Raw genomic sequence first — 20,145 nt, forward strand, 5'->3', positions numbered from 1 at the left:
GAAGCTCCCCTTAAAACGACATGCAGAAAATCTGTTTTCTGTGTGACTGTCAACTAGGCGTATTAAACAGGTGGACTCCACACTAAAATAAAAAATAATATGGCTGAGACATTGTGAATACACAGAGCCCATAAGGGGACAAGGGGGCAGAAAAAAAAGTAATAACTGCATTGAGTCTAATCAAAGAACAAACTATATAAATAATGGATTCATAATTATTAGCCTAAAAAACACAGATGTCAAGTAAAATTAAAATATGGGGGATTAGGGGGCCTCCTAATCATCTCCTATATCTTGTGAATCCTCTCCTGTTCCTTGACCACCTTAGTCACTGTGTGGTGAGTGTACTGGCACAGAATGGCTCTTCTTGCATCATCCAGGTGCTACACTGTGGTGGTGCTTGAAGTGGCTCCCCATTGTTACTGTAAAGTACTTTGGGTGTCTTGAAAGGCATGATATAAATGTAACATTCATTCATTCAAAGGTAACTTTGCTGCAGTACTGGAGTTAAGGTTAAAACCCGAACCCGCTTTCTGGAATATTTCAGTATCAATCCGCAAATCCCTAAACACGTGTTCAGGCAGGAATACCAGGAGGGTTTTACCAAAATCAAAGGAACTCAGAAACATGCACGTGAAAGTGGATGTGAATCTTCCCATAACACATTCAGATCAGTGAAACTGCTTCCAGTGGAGTCATTAGTTATTGTTCTGCCTGGTGTCCCGATACTTAGCAAGTTATTCTGGAAGGAGGAGATGTGAACATCCCAAGCAGCTAATGCAGGGCTGCCAAACTGTATTAGTTTTCATTCAAGTCCACCCAATTTATGGATTGTGTTTTGTTAAAATTACAAGTATTAAGTAAAATGATAGTGGGGCGGCATGGTGGTGCAGTGGTTAGCACTGTTGCCTCACACCTCTGGGACCCGGGTTCGAGTCTCCGCCTGGGTCACATGTGTGCGGAGTTTGCATGTTCTCCCCGTGTCGTCGTGGGGTTTCCTCCGGGTACTCCGGTTTCCCCCCACAGTCCAAAAACATGCTGAGGCTAATTGGAGTTGCTGAATTGCCCATAGGTGTGCATGTGTGAGTGAATGGTGTGTGAGTGTGCCCTGCGATGGGCTGGCCCCCCATCCTGGGTTGTTCCCTGCCTCGTGCCCATTGATTCCGGGATAGGCTCCGGACCCCCCGCGACCCAATAGGATAAGCGGTTTGGAAAATGGATGGATGGAAGTAAAATGATAAGTTTTCAGAGAATTTTGGAATAAACTTCACGGACACAACAGAAGTGGAAGGAATTGAGTTTTAGACCCATTAGCATAAAGAAATGTCAAACACTGCGGTCCACACAGATCTGTACAGTGCAGTGAGAGCTGATTACAGAAATGATTCATCTATCATAACTGACAGTTGGCTGATATGACACAAGAAGGTGCTCATGCAGCAGGTACCTAAAATAAAAGGATGCATTACTGGATGAATTATTTTAAAACAGAGAATGTTTAATTTGTGTAACTTTGATATAAAATGTTTTACAGTATTAAGGTTTTGGCATAGTTCATGCTTGGACAGCTTGCATTCAGTATAAGCTGATAAACTAACTGAGCCATCATGTGGAGTGTCAGAAAGGACTGTCCTTAGTATTTAATTTACAGTAAGGAATACCCAGTAATACTGACCTCAGTATCTCCAATTTACAGCGTGTAAAACCCAGTAATGCTGACTGCGGAATCTCCCGTTTAATCTTTGGATGCTGTTTCTCTGTTAAATCCGGCAGCTCATTGTCACTCAGGTCCAGCTCTCTCACATGTGGGTTTGAACTGAGAGCAGAGGCCAGTGCTATACAGGATTCCCAAATCAATTTACAGCTGTTCAGTCTGGAAAAGGAAATATGATTTTAAGCATAGCAAAAGCACAACTTGCATTTCAAAATCAATTAAAGTGTGTAGTGTTCTGTGTCTCTTGGTGATTTGAGATGATATGAGAGGTGTGACAGTAAATGTTTAATGTAATCAGTTGATCACTGACTGAATCAGCGGATCTTACCTCCAATACTTGTATTAATTAATCACCAGGAAAAAACTTTGACAGCCCATAGCTGGCAGGGAATAAGTCTGCCTGCTGGTTTTCACAGAAACAGCGGAGTGCATCACTTTCCTCCCATGAATGTGCATTTAGGGTTCTCAGGTATGCTAAATTACCTGTTGTGTGTGTCAGTGTGTGCCCTGTGACTGACTGGCATCCCACCCAGGGTGTCACCCTACCTCCCATTCTGTACAGCACAGCATAGGGATCCAGGCTCCCTGTCCAGGATAAGCAGTTGGAAGAAGGAAAGATGGATGGATATAAAATGCATATTCTGTACTCACTTCAGTATCTCCAGTTTACAGCTGGGATCCTCCAGCACAGCAGAGAGCAGCTTCACTCCTGAGTCTCCTGGGTGACTGTAGCTCAGATCCAGCTCTCTCAGGTGTGAGGGGTTTGACCTCAGAGCTGAAGTCAGGGAAGAACAGCCTTCTTCTGTGAACGTACAACCTGCCAGCCTGCCAAAATGAAATTTGAAAGGAAATCACAACATTGTCTTCTACTACTCTCTTGTCGGTAGTAGCTATATAATTTATCCTGTGCGACAGCCGAATAGAGCGCGTAGAATGGAGTCTTCCATGAGCTGGTTTGGAAAACACTGGCAGCAGGTGAATCTGTGTAGATAGGATGTCAAACGTTTACACTCCCCTATTCTACCTATGGACTGTGAAGCCCCTCAAGAGACTTGTACGAAAAATGACAATGAACATACTTTTACGTTCGCACGAGATGCTTTGGGAAGCACAAGCAAAAGTAAGATGATATTGGTATTCATGCAGCAGGTACCAAAGTGACACTAATATTATAATTCCACCTAAGTAAATGTGATTTATGAAAATGAAATTGAGATCTATGAAACTGTGATGGGTCCAGCCCACGCACTGACGCTAGCAAGTAATTTAACAATAATGAGTGAGAATAATAATGCATAATATCCTCAGTTCTAAAAAAAAAACATCTGAAAAATAAGTTCAAATTCACAGTTGCTTAGTGGGAATGAAATGGTGGGAGTGCAGCAGTTCTCTTGTGTGACTTGCCTCACAATCATTAACAAAAACACAGTATAATATAAAAGTTTTGACATAGCTCATGCTTAGACAATTTTGTATTCCACATCAGCCTCATTATGGGTTGAGGCACTAAATATATCTGAGGGTCTTAAAATATTTGAAGCATAAATACAACAGACCTATACAGGAGCTTAACTCAAAGTAAATAAACTCCCCATGTGGCTTATCCTTCAGCCCTTCCTCTAGACTCTCCTGTTTTGTCTGTACATGTTGAGGGGCATTCAAGTTGTACTATCAAATACGCACAGTCTGTGGTTTAATTTGCATTCTAAATATCTAACAAATACTACTTTAGTATTACACCTGTCAAACAGGACTGACCTCAGTATTTCCAGTGTACAGTGTGGATTCTCCAGTTCTGCAAAGAGCAGCTTCATTCCAGAATCCTGCAGGTCATTGTCACTCAGGTCCAGCTCTCTCAGGTATGAGGAGTTTGATCTGAGAGTTAAAGCCAAAGCTTCACAGCATGTCTCTGTGAGATTGCAGCTGTTCAGTCTGAAAAAGAAAACATTTTAAGACACAGACACATACACAATCTACTGATAACACTACTGACACAAAACAAAAAGACAAGCATTTGCTTTTAGAACAATAAGCAGCACATCTTACGTTTCAAAATGAATTATAGTGTGCATTGCATCCTGGGAATTGTCTGCACACACCGGAAGAGTCACAGGACTTGATACCAAGCATTTACACCTTTTTGCTGTAATTTCAGCAAATAAAAAGCCATAATACAGGTCACACCACTCAATACCTATAGTCTATACCTTTGGCAGGGCCTTTATTCCTGCTGCAGTCAGGACAAACAACTCTCCCCTAGGCTGAACCACCCAGACAGCAAGTCTCATACCTGCAAACTGTAACTTTTTCACATTCCATTGTGTTTATGGATATATATATTTTATAAGATGGTGGCGCAAAGTACGCAGAGTTTTTTACGGCTACCAGAACTCTGCAATGTTTACCTTCTTTTCTTTGTTCTGTCATTTTCAAGTTTATTTGCAAGCTCAGTCAATAGAAAGATCTTCTACAGGCGATAGGAACGTTTAAATCTCAGATCGGATTACATCATCCCAAGCAAAACTATGGAAAATTTCCCCACCGACATTCTCAGCTCACTGGTCTCGCAGTGGAAGTGCTGATCCCGCTGGGAGCACAAAAAGAGGGGGAAGTAAGTCGGACTAAATGCTTGGCTAAGTAGCGATCCCCACAAACCTACTGTCCCAAATATATTCATGGCCAGTGTATGTTCGCTGGCCAAGAAACTGGATGAGATAAAACTTAGGCTATCCTCCAACAAAAAAGCTGGAAAACTGCTGTCTCATAATGTTTACGGACACCGGGCTAAGCAGCAACCTCGCAGACTTGGCCATCAAGCCAGCGAACTGCACAGCCTTCTGCACTGACAAAACAGATGATGGCAGCAAGACTGATCAAGACCCACGAGCAAGGGGACAAGGGGGCAGAAAAAAAAGTAATAACTGCATTGAGTCTGATCAAATACAAACTAAATAAATAATGGATTTATAATTATTAACCTAAAAGACACAGATGTCCAGTAAAATTAAAATATGGGGGATTAGGGGGCCTCCTAATCATCTCATATATCTTGTGAATCCTCTCCTGTTCCTTGACCACCTTAGTCACTGTGTGGTGAGTGTACTGGCACAGAATTGCTCTTCTCGCATCATCCAGGTGCTACACTGTGGTGGTGCTTGAAGTGGCTCCCCATTGTTACTGTAAAGTACTTTGGGTGTCTTGAAAGGCATGATATAAATGTGACATTCATTCATTCAAAGCTGCCTTGCTGCAGTACTGGAGTTAAGGTTAAAACCCGAACCCGCTTTCTGGAATATTTCAGTATCAATCCGCAAATCCCTAAACACATGTTCAGGCAGGAATACCAGGAAGGTATTCCCGAAAACAAAGGAACTCAGAAACACGAATGTGAATCTGGATGTGAATCTTCCCATAACACATTCAGATCAGTGAAACTGCTTCCAGTGGAGTCATTAGTTATAATTCTGCATGGTGTCCCAAAACTGTATTAGTCCTCATTCCAGTCCACCCAATCTATGGCTTGTTTTGTGTTCAAATTACAATTATTAAGTCAAATAATACATTTTCAGAGAATTTTCTAATAAACTTCACAGACACAAAAGAACCGGCAGGAACTGAGTTTTAGACCTATTAGCATACAGAAATGATAAACACTGGGGTCCACACAGATCTCTATAGTGCAGTGAGAGTTGATTACACGAGTGATTCATCTGTCATACTGTAACTGACAGTTGGCTGATATGACACAAGAAGCAGCTCAAGCATCAGCTACCTAAAATAAAAGGATGCATTACAGGATGAATTGTTTTAAAACAGAGAATGTTTAATTTGTTTAACTTTGATATAAAAGGCTTCATAATATTTAGGTATTGGCATAATCCATTGTTGGACAGCTTGCATTCAGGATAAGCTGATTTACTGACTAAGCCATTATGTGGAGTGTCAGAAAGGACTGTCCTTAGTATTTAATTTACAGTAAGGAATAACCCAGTAATACTGACCTCAGTATCTCCAGCTTACACCGTGAAAAACCCAGTAATGCTGACTGCGGAATCTCCCTTTTGATCTTTGGATGCTGTTTCTCTGTTAAATCCAGCAACTCATTGTCAATCAGGTCCAACTCTCTCACATGTGGGTTGGAACTGAGAGCAGAGGCCAGTGCTATACAGGATTCCCAACTCAATTTACAGCTGTTCAGTCTGGAAAATGAAATATGATTTTAAGCAAAGCAAAAACACAACTTGCATTTCGAAATAATTCACAGTGTGCAGTGTTCTGTGCCTTTTTGTGATTTGAGATGATATGAAAGGTGAGACAGTAAATGTTTACTGTAATCATTTGATCACTGACTAAATCAGTGGATCGTACCTCAAATCTTTGTATTAATCAATTACCAGAAAAGACTTTTACAGCCCATAACTGGAAGGGATTAAGTCTGCCAGCTGGTTTTCACATTAACAACAGAGTGCATCACTTTCCTCCCAAGAATGTGCATTTAGGGTTCTCAGGTATGCTAAATTACCTGTTGTGTGTGTCAGTGTGTGCCCTGTGACTGACTGGCATCCCACCCAGGGTGTCACCCTACCTCCCATTCTGTACAGCATAGCATAGGGATCCAGGCTAACTGTCCAGGATAAGCAGTTGGAAGGAGGAGAGATGGATGGATATAAAATGCATATTCTGTACTCACTTCAGTATCTCCAGTTTACAGCTGGGATTCTCTAGTACAGCAGAGAGCAGCTTCACTCCTGAGTCTCCTGGGTGATTGTAGCTCAGATCCAGCTCTCTCAGGTGTGAGGGGTTTAACCTCAGAGCTGAAGTCAGAGAAGAACAGCCTTCTTCTGTGAACGTACAACCTGCCAGCCTGCCAAAATGAAATTTGAAAGGAAATCACAACATTGTCTTCTACTACTCTCTTGTCGGTAGTAGCTATATAATTTATCCTGTGCGACAGCCGAATAGAGCGCGTAGAATGGAGTCTTCCATGAGCTGGTTTGGAAAACACTGGCAGCAGGTGAATCTGTGTAGATAGGATGTCAAACGTTTACACTCCCCTATTCTACCTATGGACTGTGAAGCCCCTCAAGAGACTTGTACGAAAAATGACAATGAACATACTTTTACGTTCGCACGAGATGCTTTGGGAAGCACAAGCAAAAGTAAGATGATATTGGTATTCATGCAGCAGGTACCAAAGTGACACTAATATTATAATTCCACATAAGTAAATGTGATTTATGAAAATGAAATTGAGATCTATGAAACTGTGAAGGGTCCAGCCCATGCACTGACGCTAGCAAGTAATTTAACAATAATGAGTGAGAATAATAATGCATAATATCCTCATTTCTAAAAAAAAAAACATCTGAAAAATAAGTTCAAATTCACAGTTGCTTAGTGGGAATGAAATGGTGGGAGTGCAGCAGTTCTCTTGTGTGACTTGCCTCACAATCATTAACAAAAACATAGTATAATATAAAAGTTTTGACATAGCTCATGCTTAGACAATTTTGTATTCCACATCAGCCTCATTATGGGTTGAGGCACTAAATATATCTGAGGGTCTTAAAATATTTGAAGCATAAATATAACAGACCTATACAGGAGCTTAACTCAAAGTAAATAAACTCCCCATGTGGCTTATCCTTCAGCCCTTCCTCTAGACTCTCCTGTTTTGTATGTACATGTTGGGGGGCATTCAAGTTCTACTATCAAATACCCATAGTCTGTGGTTTAATTTGTATTCTAAATATCTAACAAATACTACTTTAGTATTACACCTGTCAAACAGGACTGACCTCAGTATTTCCAGTGTACAGTGTGGATTCGCCAGTTCTGCAAAGAGCAGCTTCATTCCAGAATCCTGCAGATCATTGTCACTCAGGTCCAGCTCTCTCAGGTATGAGGAGTTTGATCTGAGAGTTAAAGCCAACGCTTCACAGCATGTCTCTGTGAGACTGCAACTGTTCAGTCTGAAAAAGAAAACATTTTAAGACACAGACACATACAAAATCTACTGATAACACTACTGACACAAAACAAAAAGATGAGCATTTGATTTTAGATTAATAAGCAGCACAGACTACATTACAAAATGAATTATAGTGTGCAGTGCATCCTGGGAACTGTCATCACACACCGGATGAGTCACAGGACGTGATACCAAGCATTTACTCCTTTTTGCTGTAATTTCAGCAGACAAAAAGCCATAATACAGGTCACACCACTCCATACATCCATTTTGCAAACCGCTTATCCTACTGGGTCGCGGGGGGTCCGGAGCCTATCCCGGAAGCAATGGGCACGAGGCAGGGAACAACCCAGGATGGCGGGCCAGCCCATCGCAGGGCACACTCACACACCATTTACTCACACATGCACTCGAAGCCGGGTCCCAGAGGTGTGAGGCAACAGTGCTAACCACTGCATCACCATTCCGCCCACATCATACCTCTCAATACCTATAATCTATACAGTACTTTTGGCCGGGCCTTCAGTCCTGCTGTGGTCAGGAGTAACAACACACAGTTATATATCTGCAGAATATAACTTTTTCACATTCCATTGTGTTTATGGATATATTTTTTTTTCAAGATGGTGGCGCATAGTACGCATTGGCTTTTACGCCTCCCAGAACTCTGCAATTTTTACCTTGTTTTCTTTGTTCTGTTATTTTCAAGTTTATTTGCAAGCTCAGTCAATAGAAAGTTCTTTTACAGGCGACAGGAACTTTAAATCTCAGATTGGATTACACCATCCCAACCACAACTAGGGAAAATTTCCCCACCAACATTCTCCGCTCACCGGTCTCGCAGTGGAAATGCTGACCCCACTGGGAGCACAAAAAGAGGGGAAAGCGAGCCGGACTAAATGCTAGGCTAAGTAGCGATCCCCACAAATCTTTCGTCCCAAATAAATTCATGGCCAGTGTATGTTCGCTGGCCAACAAAATGGATGAGATAAAACTGAGGCTATCCTCTCAGAAAAAGCTTGAAAACTGTTCTCTCAATGTTTACGGAGACCGGGCTAAGCAGCAACATCGCAGACTTGGCCATCAAGCCAGCGAACTGCACAGCCTTCTGCACTGACAAAACAGATGATGGCAGCAAGACCCATAAGGGAGGTTTGGGATGATAATGGTAATACAGCACTTAAGTAGCTACAGTGTGCCATCAGCAATTAACAGACAAGGTATCCAGACAAAACCTGTATTATAGGTGGTGATTTCAGCCATACCAACCTCAGAACTGTCTTACCTAAATTTCCACATCATGCATCGTGTACCACCAGGGGACAAAGAATACTGGACCACCTTTACATGACTCATATAAGGCTACTCCCTACCCGCACCTTGGGTAGTCCGGCACAACAGGAGTCTCAGTGCCCGTACTTCCAAGCTCAGGAACAGCTTCTCCTCTCAAGCTGTTAACCTCCTAAATTGTCTCCTTGCTGAAGAGTGAGTTCTTCTCATTCACCTCAACTATACACCACCCCTCCCCTGCCAAGAAAACCATCAATTGCCATCTGCACTATTTTACATGCACGTTATGTCTACTATATTTACCATGCACTGCTCAGCTCCATTTCACTACTCTGTCAGACAATCCCTCATCTATGGAGACATGCTGATATGTATATCTATTTGTATGTCTTAATATGCGTATCTGTATCTAGCATGTACGTTTATGTATGTCTGGATTATGTATGTATAATGTATGTAAAGCACGTCTAAATCATGTATAATGTACATATGTCCAATCTATGTACATTCCCCCCCTCCATCTCCCCTGTCCCCCTACGTCTCCCATGTTCTGGTGAAGCCGCAACTACCTTTTCATTTACATATCTGCCCTCACATTGTGTTAATAACAATAAAAAATTTAACTGAATTGAAAAATTCTATTTGTCTATTAATACTCAGTTTGCAAGTTGCACTTCTGTACATACCTATTTTGCAATTGTGCTCAATGATTTCTGTACAGTACTGTTTGTACAATACAGCGTTTTACACAATTGTCTGAGACAATATTTCATCAATTAAAATGTTCCATTGCCTTCTTTGTTTTTCGATGTGGTACTGTAATTGTCATTATCTGTTATCTGTTGTTGTCGGCTAACACAAGCAGTCCAGACAAGCTCCAGACACACAGAGCAGGAGACAAGATGTGAAGCTCCCCTTAAAAAGACATGCAGAAAATCTGTTTTCTGTGTGACTGTCAACTAGGCGTATTAAACAGGTGGACTCCACACTAAAATAAAAATTAATATGACTGTGCCATTGTGAATACACAGAGCCAGTAATGGGACAAGGGAGCAGAAAAAAAGTAATAACTGCATTGAGTCTGATCAAATACAAACTAAATAAATAATGGATTTATAATTATTAACCTAAAAGACACAGATGTCCAGTAAAATTAAAATATGGGGGATTAGGGGGCCTCCTAATCATCTCCTATATCTGGTGAATTCTCTCCTGTTCCTTGACCACCTTAGTCACTGTGTGGTGAGTGTACTGGCACAGAATTGCTCTTCTCGCATCATCCAGGTGCTACACTGTGGTGGTGCTTGAAGTGGCTCCTCATTGTTACTGTAAAGTACTTTGGGTGTCTTGAAAGGCATGATATGAATGTAACATTCATTCATTCAAAGGTAACTTTGCTGCAGTACTGGAGTTAAGGTTAAAACCCGAACCCGCTTTCTGGAATATTTCAGTATCAATCCGCAAATCCCTAAACACGTGTTCAGGCAGGAATACCAGGAGGGTTTTACCAAAATCAAAGGAACTCAGAAACATGCACGTGAAAGTGGATGTGAATCTTCCCATAACACATTCAGATCAGTGAAACTGCTTCCAGTAGAGTCATTAGTTATTGTTCTGCTTGGTGTCCCGATACTTAGCAAGTTAATCTGGAAGGAGGAGATGTGAACATCCCAAGCAGCTAATGCAGGGCTGCCAAACTGTATTAGTTTTCATTCCAGTCCACCCAATCTATGGATTGTATTTTGTTAAAATTACAAGTATTAAGTAAAATGATACATTTTCAGAGAATTTTGGAATAAACTTCACGGACACAACAGAAGTGGAAGGAATTGAGTTTTAGACCCATTAGCATACAGAAATGTCAAACACTGCGGTCCACACAGACCAGTACAGTGCAGTGAGAGCTGATTACAGGAGTCATTCATCTCTGATAAATGACAGTTGGCTGATATGACACAAGAAGCTGCTCATGCAGCAGCTACCTAAAATAAAAGGATGTATTACTGGATGAACTGTTTTAAAACAGAGAATGTTTAATTTGTGTAACTTTGATATAAAATGTTTTACAGTATTAAGGTTTTGGCATAGTCCATGCTTGGACAGCTTGCATTCAGTATAAGCTGATAAACTAACTGAGCCATCATCTGGAGTGTCAGAAAGGACTGTCCTTAGCATTTAATTTACAGTAAGGAATAACCCGTAATACTGACCTCAGTATCTGCATCTTACAGCGTGTAAAACCCAGTAATGCTGACTGCGGAATCTCCCGTTTAATATTTGGATGCTGTTTCTCTGTTAAATCCGGCAGCTCATTGTCACTCAGGTCCAGCTCTCTTACATGTGGGTTGGAACTGAGAGCAGAGGCCAGTGCTATACAGGATTCCCAACTCAATTTACAGCTGTTCAGTCTGGAACAAGAAACATGATTTTAAGTATAGCAAAAGCACAACTTGCATTTCAAAATCAATTACAGTGTGCAGTGGTCTGTGCCTCTTGGTGATTTGAGATGATATGAGAGGTGAGACAGTAAATGTTTACTGTAATCATTTGATCACTGACTAAATCAGTGGATCGTACCTCAAATCTTTGTATTAATCAATTACCAGAAAAGAATTTTACAGCCCATAACTGGAAGGGAATAAGTCTGCCTGCTGGTTTTGAAAGAAACAGCAGAGTCCATCACATTCCTCCCACGAATGTGCATTTAGGCTTCTCAGATATGCTAAATTACAAATTGTGTGTGTCAGTGTGTGAACTGTGACTGACTGGCATCCCACCCAGTGTGTCACCCTACCTCCCATTCTGTACAGCACAGCATAGGGATCCAGGCTCCCTGTCCAGGATAAGCAGTTGGAAGAAGGAAAGATAGATGGATATAAAATGCATATTCTGTACTCACTTCAGTATCTCCAGTTTACAGCTGGGATCCTCCAGCACAGCAGAGAGCAGCTTCACTCCTGAGTCTCCTGGGTGATTGTAGCTCAGATTCAGCTCTCTCAGGTGTGAGGGGTTTGACCTCAGAGCTGAATTCAGGGAAGAACAGCCTTCTTCTGTGAAGGTACAACCTGCCAGCCTGCCAAAATGAAATTTGAAAGGAAATCACAACAACACTGTCTTCTACTACTTTCTTGTCGGTAGTAGCTATATAATTTATCCTGTGCGACAGCCGAATAGAGCACACTGAATGGAGTCTTCCATGAGCTGGTTTGAAAAACACTGGCAGCAGGTGAATATGTGTAGATAGGAAGTCAAACGTTTACACTCCCCTATTCTACCTATGGACTGTGAAGCCCCTGAAGAAACCTGTGCAAAAGATGACAATGAACATAGTCTCACGTTCGCACGAGATGCTTTAGCAAGCACAAGCAAAAGTAAGATGATATTGGTATTCATGCAGCAGTTACCCAAATTGAACTAACATTATAATTCCACCGAAACAAATGTGATTCATGTAAATGAAAATGAAATTGAGATCTATGAAACTGTGATGGGTCCAGCCCACGCACTGACGCTAGCAAGTAATTTAACAATAATGAGTGAGAATAATAATGCATAATATCCTCAGTTCTAAAAAAAAAAATATATGAAAAATAAGTTCAAATTTACAGTTGCTTAGTGAGAATGAAATGGTGTGAGTGCAGCAGTTCTCTTGTGTGACTTGCCTCACAATCATTAACAAAAACACTGCATAGTAATAAAGTTTTGACACAGTTCATGCTTAGACAATTTTGTATTCCACATCAGCTACATTATGGGTTGAGGCACTAAATACATGTGAGGCTCTTAAAATATTTGAAGCATAAATACAACAGACCTATACAGGAGCTTTAACTCCAAGTAAATAAACTCCTCATGTGGCTTATCCTTCAGCTCTTCCTCTAGACTCTCCTGTTTTGTACGTACATGTTGGGGGGCATTCAAGCTGTATTATCAAATACCCATAGTCTGTGGCTTAATCTGTGTTCCAAATATATAAGAAATACTAGTTTAGTATTACACCTGTCATATAGGACTGACCTCAGTATTTCCAGTGTACAGTGTGGATTCTCCAGTTCTGCAAAGAGCAGCTTCATTCCAGAATCCTGCAGGTCATTGTCACTCAGGTCCAGCTCTCTCAGGTATGAGGAGTTTGATCTGAGAGTTAAAGCCAAAGCTTCACAGCATGTCTCTGTGAGATTGCAGCTGTTCAGTCTGAAAAAGAAAACATTTTAAGACACAGACACATACACAATCTACTGATAACACTACTGACACAAAACAAAAAGACAAGCATTTGCTTTTAGAACAATAAGCAGCACAGCTTACGTTTCAAAATGAATTATAGTGTGCATTGCATCCTGGGAATTGTCTGCACACACCGGAAGAGTCACAGGACTTGATACCAAGCATTTACACCTTTTTGCTGTGATTTCAGCAAATAAAAAGCCATAATACAGGTCACACCACTCAATACCTATAGTCTATACCTTTGGCAGGGCCTTCATTCCTGCTGCAGTCAGGACAAACAACTCTCCCCTAGGCTGAACCACCCAGACAGCAAGTCTCATACCTGCAAACTGTAACTTTTTCACATTCCATTGTGTTTATGGATATATATATTTTATAAGATGGTGGCGCAAAGTACGCAGAGTTTTTTACGGCTACCAGAACTCTGCAATGTTTACCTTCTTTTCTTTGTTCTGTCATTTTCAAGTTTATTTGCAAGCTCAGTCAATAGAAAGATCTTCTACAGGCGATAGGAACGTTTAAATCTCAGATCGGATTACACCATCCCAACCAAAACTATGGAAAATTTCCCCACCGACATTCTCAGCTCACCGGTCTCGCAGTGGAAGTGCTGATCCCGCTGGGAGCACAAAAAGAGGGGGAAGTAAGTCGGACTAAATGCTAGGCTAAGTAGCGATCCCCACAAACCTACTGTCCGAAATATATTCATGGCAAGCGTATGTTCGCTGGCCAAGAAACTGGATGAGATAAAACTTAGGCTATCCTCCCACAAAAAAGCTGGAAAACTGCTGTCTCATAATTTTTACGGACACCGGGCTAAGCAGCAACCTCGCAGACTTGGCCATCAAGCCAGCGAACTGCACAGCCTTCTGCACTGACAAAACAGATGATGGCAGCAAGACCCATCAAGACCCACAAGCAAGGGGACAAGGGGGCAGAAAAAAAAGTAATAACTGCATTGAGTCTAATCAAAGAACAAACCATATAAACAATGGATTCATAATTATCAACCTAAGTAATACAGAAGACCAGTAAAATTAAAATATGGGGGATAAGGGGGCCTCCTAATCATCTCCTATATCTGGTGAATCCTCTCCTGTTCCTTGACCACCTTAGTCACTGTGTGGTGAGTGAACTGGCACAGAATGGCTCTTCTCGTGTCATCCAGGTGCTACACTGTGGTGGTGCTTGAAGTGGCTCCCCATTGTTACTGTAAAGTACTTTGGGTGTCTTGAAAGGCATGATATAAATGTAACATTCATTCATTCAAAGCTACCTTTGCTGCAGTACTGGAGTTAAGGTTAAAACCCGAACCCGCTTTCTGGAATATTTCAGTATCAATCCGCAAATCCCTAAACACGTGTTCAGGCAGGAATACCAGGAAGGTTTTACCAAAATCAAAGGAACTCAGAAACATGGATGTGAAAGTGGATGTGAATCTTCCCATAACACATTCAGATCAGTGAAACTGCTTCCAGCGGAGTCATTAGTTATCATTCTGCATGGTGTCCCAAAACTGTATTAGTTTTGATTCCAGTCCACCCAATCTATGGCTTGTTTTATGTTTAAATTACAAGTCAAATAATAAATTTTAAGAGAATTTTCTAATAAACTTCACAGACACAAAAGAACCGGCAGGAACTGAGTTTTAGACCCATTAGCATACAGAAATGATAAACACTGGGGTCCACACAGATCTCTATAGTGCAGTGAGAGTTGATTACAGGAGTGATTCTTCTGTCATACTGTAACTGACAGTTGGCTGATAAGACACAAGAAGCTGCTCATGCAGCAGCTACCTAAAATAAAAGGATGCATTACTGGATGAATTGTTTATTAAACGGAGAATGTTTGATTTGTGTAACTTTGATATAAAATGCCTCATAGTATTAAGGTATTGGCATAGTCCATGCTTAGACATCTTCTATTCAGGGTAAACTGATTAACTGATTGAGCCATTATGTGGAGCGTCAGAAAGGACTGTCCTTAGTATTTAATTTACAGTAAGGAATACCCAGTAATACTGACCTCAGTATCTCCAGCTTACAGCGTGATAGACCCAGTAATGCTGACTGTGGAATCTCCCTTTTAATCTTTGGATGCTGTTTCTCTGTTAAATCCGGCAGCTCATTGTCACTCAGGTCCAGCTCTCTCACATGTGGGTTTGAACTGAGAGCAGAGGCCAGTGCTATACAGGATTCCCAACTCAATTTACAGCTGTTCAGTCTGGAAAAGGAAACATGATGATTTTAAGCATAGCAAAAGCACAACTTGCATTTCAAAATCAATTACAGTGTGCAGTGTTCTGTGCCTCTTGGTGATCTGAGATGAAATGAGAGGTGTGATAGTAAATGTTTACTGTAATCATTCGATCACTGACTGAATCAACGGATCTTACCTCAAATCCTTGAATTAATTAATTTCCAGGAAAAAAACTTTGACAGCCCAAAACTGGCAGGGATTAAGTCTGCCTGCTGGTTTTCACAGAAACAGCAGAGTGCATCACTTTCCTCCCAAGAATGTGCATTTAGGGTTCTCAGGTATGCTAAATTACCTGTTGTGTGTGTCAGTGTGTGCCCTGTGACTGACTGGCATCCCACCCAGGGTGTCACCCTACCTCCCATTCTGTACAGCATAGCATAGGGATCCAGGCTAACTGTCCAGGATAAGCAGTTGGAAGGAGGAGAGATGGATGGATATAAAATGCATATTCTGTACTCACTTCAGTATCTCCAGTTCACAGCTGGGATTCTCTAGTACAGCAGAGAGCAGCTTCACTCCTGAGTCTCCTGGGTGATTGTAGCTCAGATCCAGCTCTCTCAGGTGTGAGGGGTTTGACCTCAGAGCTGAAGTCAGGGAAGAACAGCCTTCTTCTGTGAACGTACAACCTGCCAGCCTGCCAAAATGAAATTAGAAAGTAAATCACAACATTGTTTTCTACTACCCTCTTCTCGACAGTAGCTACATAATTTATCCTGTGCGACAGCCGAATAGAGCGCGTAGAATGGAGTCTTCCATGAGCTGGTTTGGAAAACACTGGCAGCAGGTGAATCTGTGTAGATAGGATGTCAAACGTTTACACTCCCCTATTCTACCTATGGACTGTGAAGCCCCTCAAGAGACTTGTACGAAAAATGACAATGAACATACTTTTACGTTCGCACGAGATGCTTTGGGAAGCACAAGCAAAAGTAAGATGATATTGGTATTCATGCAGCAGTTACCAAAGTGACACTAATATTATAATTCCACATAAGTAAATGTGATTTATGAAAATGAAATTGTGATCCACATTTCAAACCCATGCACTGAAGCTAGCAAGTAATTTAACAATAAGTGTGAATAATAATGCACAATATCCTCATTTCTGAAAAAAAAAAGAAAAATAAGTTTAAATTTACAGTTGCTTAGTGGGAATGAAATGGTGTGAGTGCAGCAGTTCTCTTGTGTGACTTGCCTCGCAACCGCTAAGAAAAACATTGCATAGTATTAAACTTTGGACACAAAACATGCTTAGACAATTTGTATTCTCCATCAGTTGCATTACAGGTTGAGTAACTAAATACAAGTGAGGGTCTTAAAATATTTGAGTCCTAAATGAAAGAGACCTATACAGGAGCTTAACTCAAAGTAAATAAACTCCTCATGTGGTTTACCCTTCAGCCCTTCCTCTAGACTCTCCTGTTTTGTACGTACATGTTGGGGGGCATTCAAGTTGTATTATCAAATACCCATAGTCTGTGGTTTAATTTGCATTCTAAATATCTAACAAATACTACTTTAGTATTACACCTGTCAAATAGGACTGACCTCAGTATTTCCAGTGTACAGTGTGGATTCGCCAGTTCTGCAAAGAGCAGCTTCATTCCAGAATCCTGCAGGTCATTGTCACTCAGGTCCAGCTCTCTCAGGTATGAGGAGTTTGATCTGAGAGTTAAAGCCAACGCTTCACAGCATGTCTCTGTGAGATTGCAGCTGTTCAGTCTGAAAAAGAAAACATTTTAAGACACAGACACATACACAATCTACCGATAACACTACTGACACAAAACAAAAAGACAAGCATTTGGTTTTAGAATAATAAGCAGCACAGCTTACATTTCAAAATGAATTATAGAGTGCAGTGCATCCTGGGAATTTTCTGTACACAACGAATTGTCACAGGACGTGATACCAAGCATTTACACTATTCTGCTGCAATTTCAGCAAATAAAAAGCCATAATATAGGTCACATCACTCAATACCTATAGTGTACACATTTGGCAGGGCCTTCATTCCTGCTGCAGTCAGGACAAACAACTCTCCCCTAGGCTGAACCACCCAGACAGTCACATACCTGCAGACTGTAGTAACTTTTTCACATTCCATTGTGTTTATGGATATATATTTTTTTTAAGATGGTGGCGCATAGTACGCAGAGCTTTTTTACGCCTCCCAGAACTCTGCAATGTTTACCTTGTTTTCTTTATTCTGTTATTTTCAAGTCTATTTGCAAGCTCAGTCAATAGAAACGTCTTCTACAGGCGACAGGAAATGTTAAATCTCAGATCGGATTACACCCTACCAGCCACAACTACGAAAAATTTCCCCACCAACATTCTCCACTCAGCGGTCTCGCAGTGGAAGTGCTGACCCCACTGGGAGCACAAAAAGAGGGGGAAGCGAGTCGGACTAAATGCTAGGCTAAGTAGCGATTCCCACAAACCTTCCATCCCAAGTATATTCATGCCAGGTGTATGTTCACTGGCCAACAAAATGGTTGAGATAAAACTTAGGCTATCCTCCCAGAAAAAGCTGGAAAACTGCTGTCTCATAATGTTTACGGAGACCGGGCTAAGCAGCAACATCGCAGACTTGGCCATCAAGCAAGCAGACTGCACAGCCTTCTGCACTGACAAAACAGATGATGGCAGCATGAAGGAAGTTTGTGTATTTACGACAATAACTCCTCACGCAACAATTTTGAAAATCATTAGAAAGTGTTGATCTGCAGATGATGCCAGCAAGACCCATAAGGGAGGTTTGGGATGATAATGGTAATACAGCACTTAAGTAGCTACAGCGTGCCATCAGCAAATAACATCAGCACATAAAGTATCCAGACAAAACCTGTATTATAGGTGGTGATTTCAGCCATACCAACCCCAGAACTGTCTTACCTAAATTTCCACCTCATGCATCGTGTACCACCAGGGGACAAAGAATACTGGACCACCTTTACATGACTCATATAAGGCTACTCCCTACCCGCACCTTGGGTAGTCCGGCACAACAGGAGTCTCAGTGCCCGTACTTCCAAGCTCAGGAACAGCTTCTCCTCAGAAGCTATTAACGTCCTGAATTGTATATTCACTGAAGAGTAAGCTCTTCACATTCACCTCAACTATACACCACCCCTCCCCTGCCAAGAGAACCATCAATTGCCATCTGCACTATTTTACATAAAACAAATATCTACTATATTTACCATGCACTACTCAGCTCCTTTTCACTACCTCCGTCAGATACTACCTCATCTATGGAGACATGCTGATATGTATATCTGTTTGTATGTCTTAATATGCGTATCTGTATCTATCCTGTATGTTTCTGTATGTCTGGATTATGTATGTATAATGTATGTAAAGCACATCTAAATCATGTATAATGTACATATGTCCAATCTATGTACATTCCCCCCCTCCATCTCCCCTGTCCCTCTCCGTCTCCCATGTTCTGGTGAAGCCGAAACTCCCTTTTCATTTACATATGTATCCTTACATTGTGTTATTGACAATAAAAAACTAAACTGAATTGTGTAATTCTATCTTTCTGTTGTTACTCATTGTGCAAGTTGCACTTCTGTACATACCCATTTTGCACTTGCAGTCAATCATGACTGTATAGTAGTATTTGTACACTACAGCGTTTTCACATTTGTCTGAAACTGAATTTCTCATTAATTTAGATTTTCTTTTGCCTTCTTTGTCTTTCGATGTGGTACTGTAATTCTCATTATCTGTTATCTGTTGGCAAACACAAGCAGTCCATACAAGCTCCACACACACAGAGCTGGAGACATGATGTGAACCTCCCCTTAAAACGACATGCAGAAAATCCATCTGTGTTCTGAGTAACTGTAAATTAGGCGTATTAAACAGGTGGACTCCATACTAAAATAAAAATTAATATGACTGTGCCATTGTGAATACACAGAGCCCATAAGGGGACAAGGGGGCAGAAAAAAAAAGTAATAACTGCATTGAGTCTAATCAAAGAACAAACTATATAAACAAAGGATTTGTAATTATTAAGCTAAATAACACATATGTCCAGTAAAATCCGCTTTAAGCATTAGAATATGAGGGACTAGTGGGTCTCCTAATCATCTCCTATATCTAACTGGTGAATTCTCTCCTGTTCCTTGACCATCTTAGTCACTGTGTGGTGAGTGTACTGGCATAGAATGGCTGCCGTCGTATTTTTTAGGTGCTACACCGTGGTGGTGGTTGAAGTGGCTCCCCATTGTAAAGTACTTTGGGTGTCTTGATAGGCATGATATAAATGTAACATTCATTCATTCAAAGGTAACTTTGCTACAGTACTGGAGTTAAGGTTAAAACCCGAACCCGCTTTCTAGAATATTTCAGTATCAATCCGCAAATCCCTAAACACATGTTCAGGCAGGAATACCAGGAAGGTATTCCAGAAAACAAAGGAACTCAGAAACACGGATGTGAATGTGGATGTGAATCATCCCACAACATGTTCAGATCAGTGAAACTGCTTCCAGTGGAGTCATTAGTAATCATTCTGCCTGGTGTCCCAATACATAGAAAGTTAATCTGGAAGGGGGAGATGTGAACATCCCAAGCAGCTAATGCAGGGCTGCCAAACTGTATTAGTTTTCATTGCAGTCCATCCAATCTATGGCTTGTTTTGTGTTAAAATTACAAGTATTAA

The 20,145-nt window shown here is 41.1% G+C and overlaps 1 protein-coding gene and 1 long non-coding RNA gene across 2 annotated transcripts in view; one reads left to right on the forward strand and one right to left on the reverse strand.

Moving 5' to 3' along the window:
• Window positions 1-20,145, reverse strand: part of LOC125723773 (uncharacterized) — a 269,293-nt gene that overhangs the window by 93,117 nt on the left and 156,031 nt on the right. Inside the window, exons 58-69 of the mRNA XM_049000508.1 lie at window positions 17,013-17,186; window positions 15,925-16,098; window positions 15,231-15,428; window positions 12,993-13,166; window positions 11,875-12,048; window positions 11,186-11,383; window positions 7,513-7,686; window positions 6,405-6,578; window positions 5,716-5,913; window positions 3,473-3,646; window positions 2,366-2,539; window positions 1,676-1,873 (exon numbers count right to left, since the gene is read on the reverse strand). Of these exons, the coding sequence (XP_048856465.1) occupies window positions 1,676-1,873; window positions 2,366-2,539; window positions 3,473-3,646; window positions 5,716-5,913; window positions 6,405-6,578; window positions 7,513-7,686; window positions 11,186-11,383; window positions 11,875-12,048; window positions 12,993-13,166; window positions 15,231-15,428; window positions 15,925-16,098; window positions 17,013-17,186 (2,184 nt within the window). The remainder of the gene's footprint in view (window positions 1-1,675; window positions 1,874-2,365; window positions 2,540-3,472; window positions 3,647-5,715; window positions 5,914-6,404; window positions 6,579-7,512; window positions 7,687-11,185; window positions 11,384-11,874; window positions 12,049-12,992; window positions 13,167-15,230; window positions 15,429-15,924; window positions 16,099-17,012; window positions 17,187-20,145) is intronic.
• LOC125723778 (uncharacterized) lies at window positions 29-20,070 on the forward strand. Its single transcript, XR_007386967.1, has 2 exons — window positions 29-70; window positions 19,344-20,070. It is a non-coding gene; the product is annotated as an uncharacterized LOC125723778 (long non-coding RNA).

This window comes from Brienomyrus brachyistius, unplaced genomic scaffold (assembly GCF_023856365.1).
Source record: "Brienomyrus brachyistius isolate T26 unplaced genomic scaffold, BBRACH_0.4 scaffold51, whole genome shotgun sequence".
Classification (NCBI taxonomy): Eukaryota; Metazoa; Chordata; class Actinopteri; order Osteoglossiformes; family Mormyridae; genus Brienomyrus; species Brienomyrus brachyistius.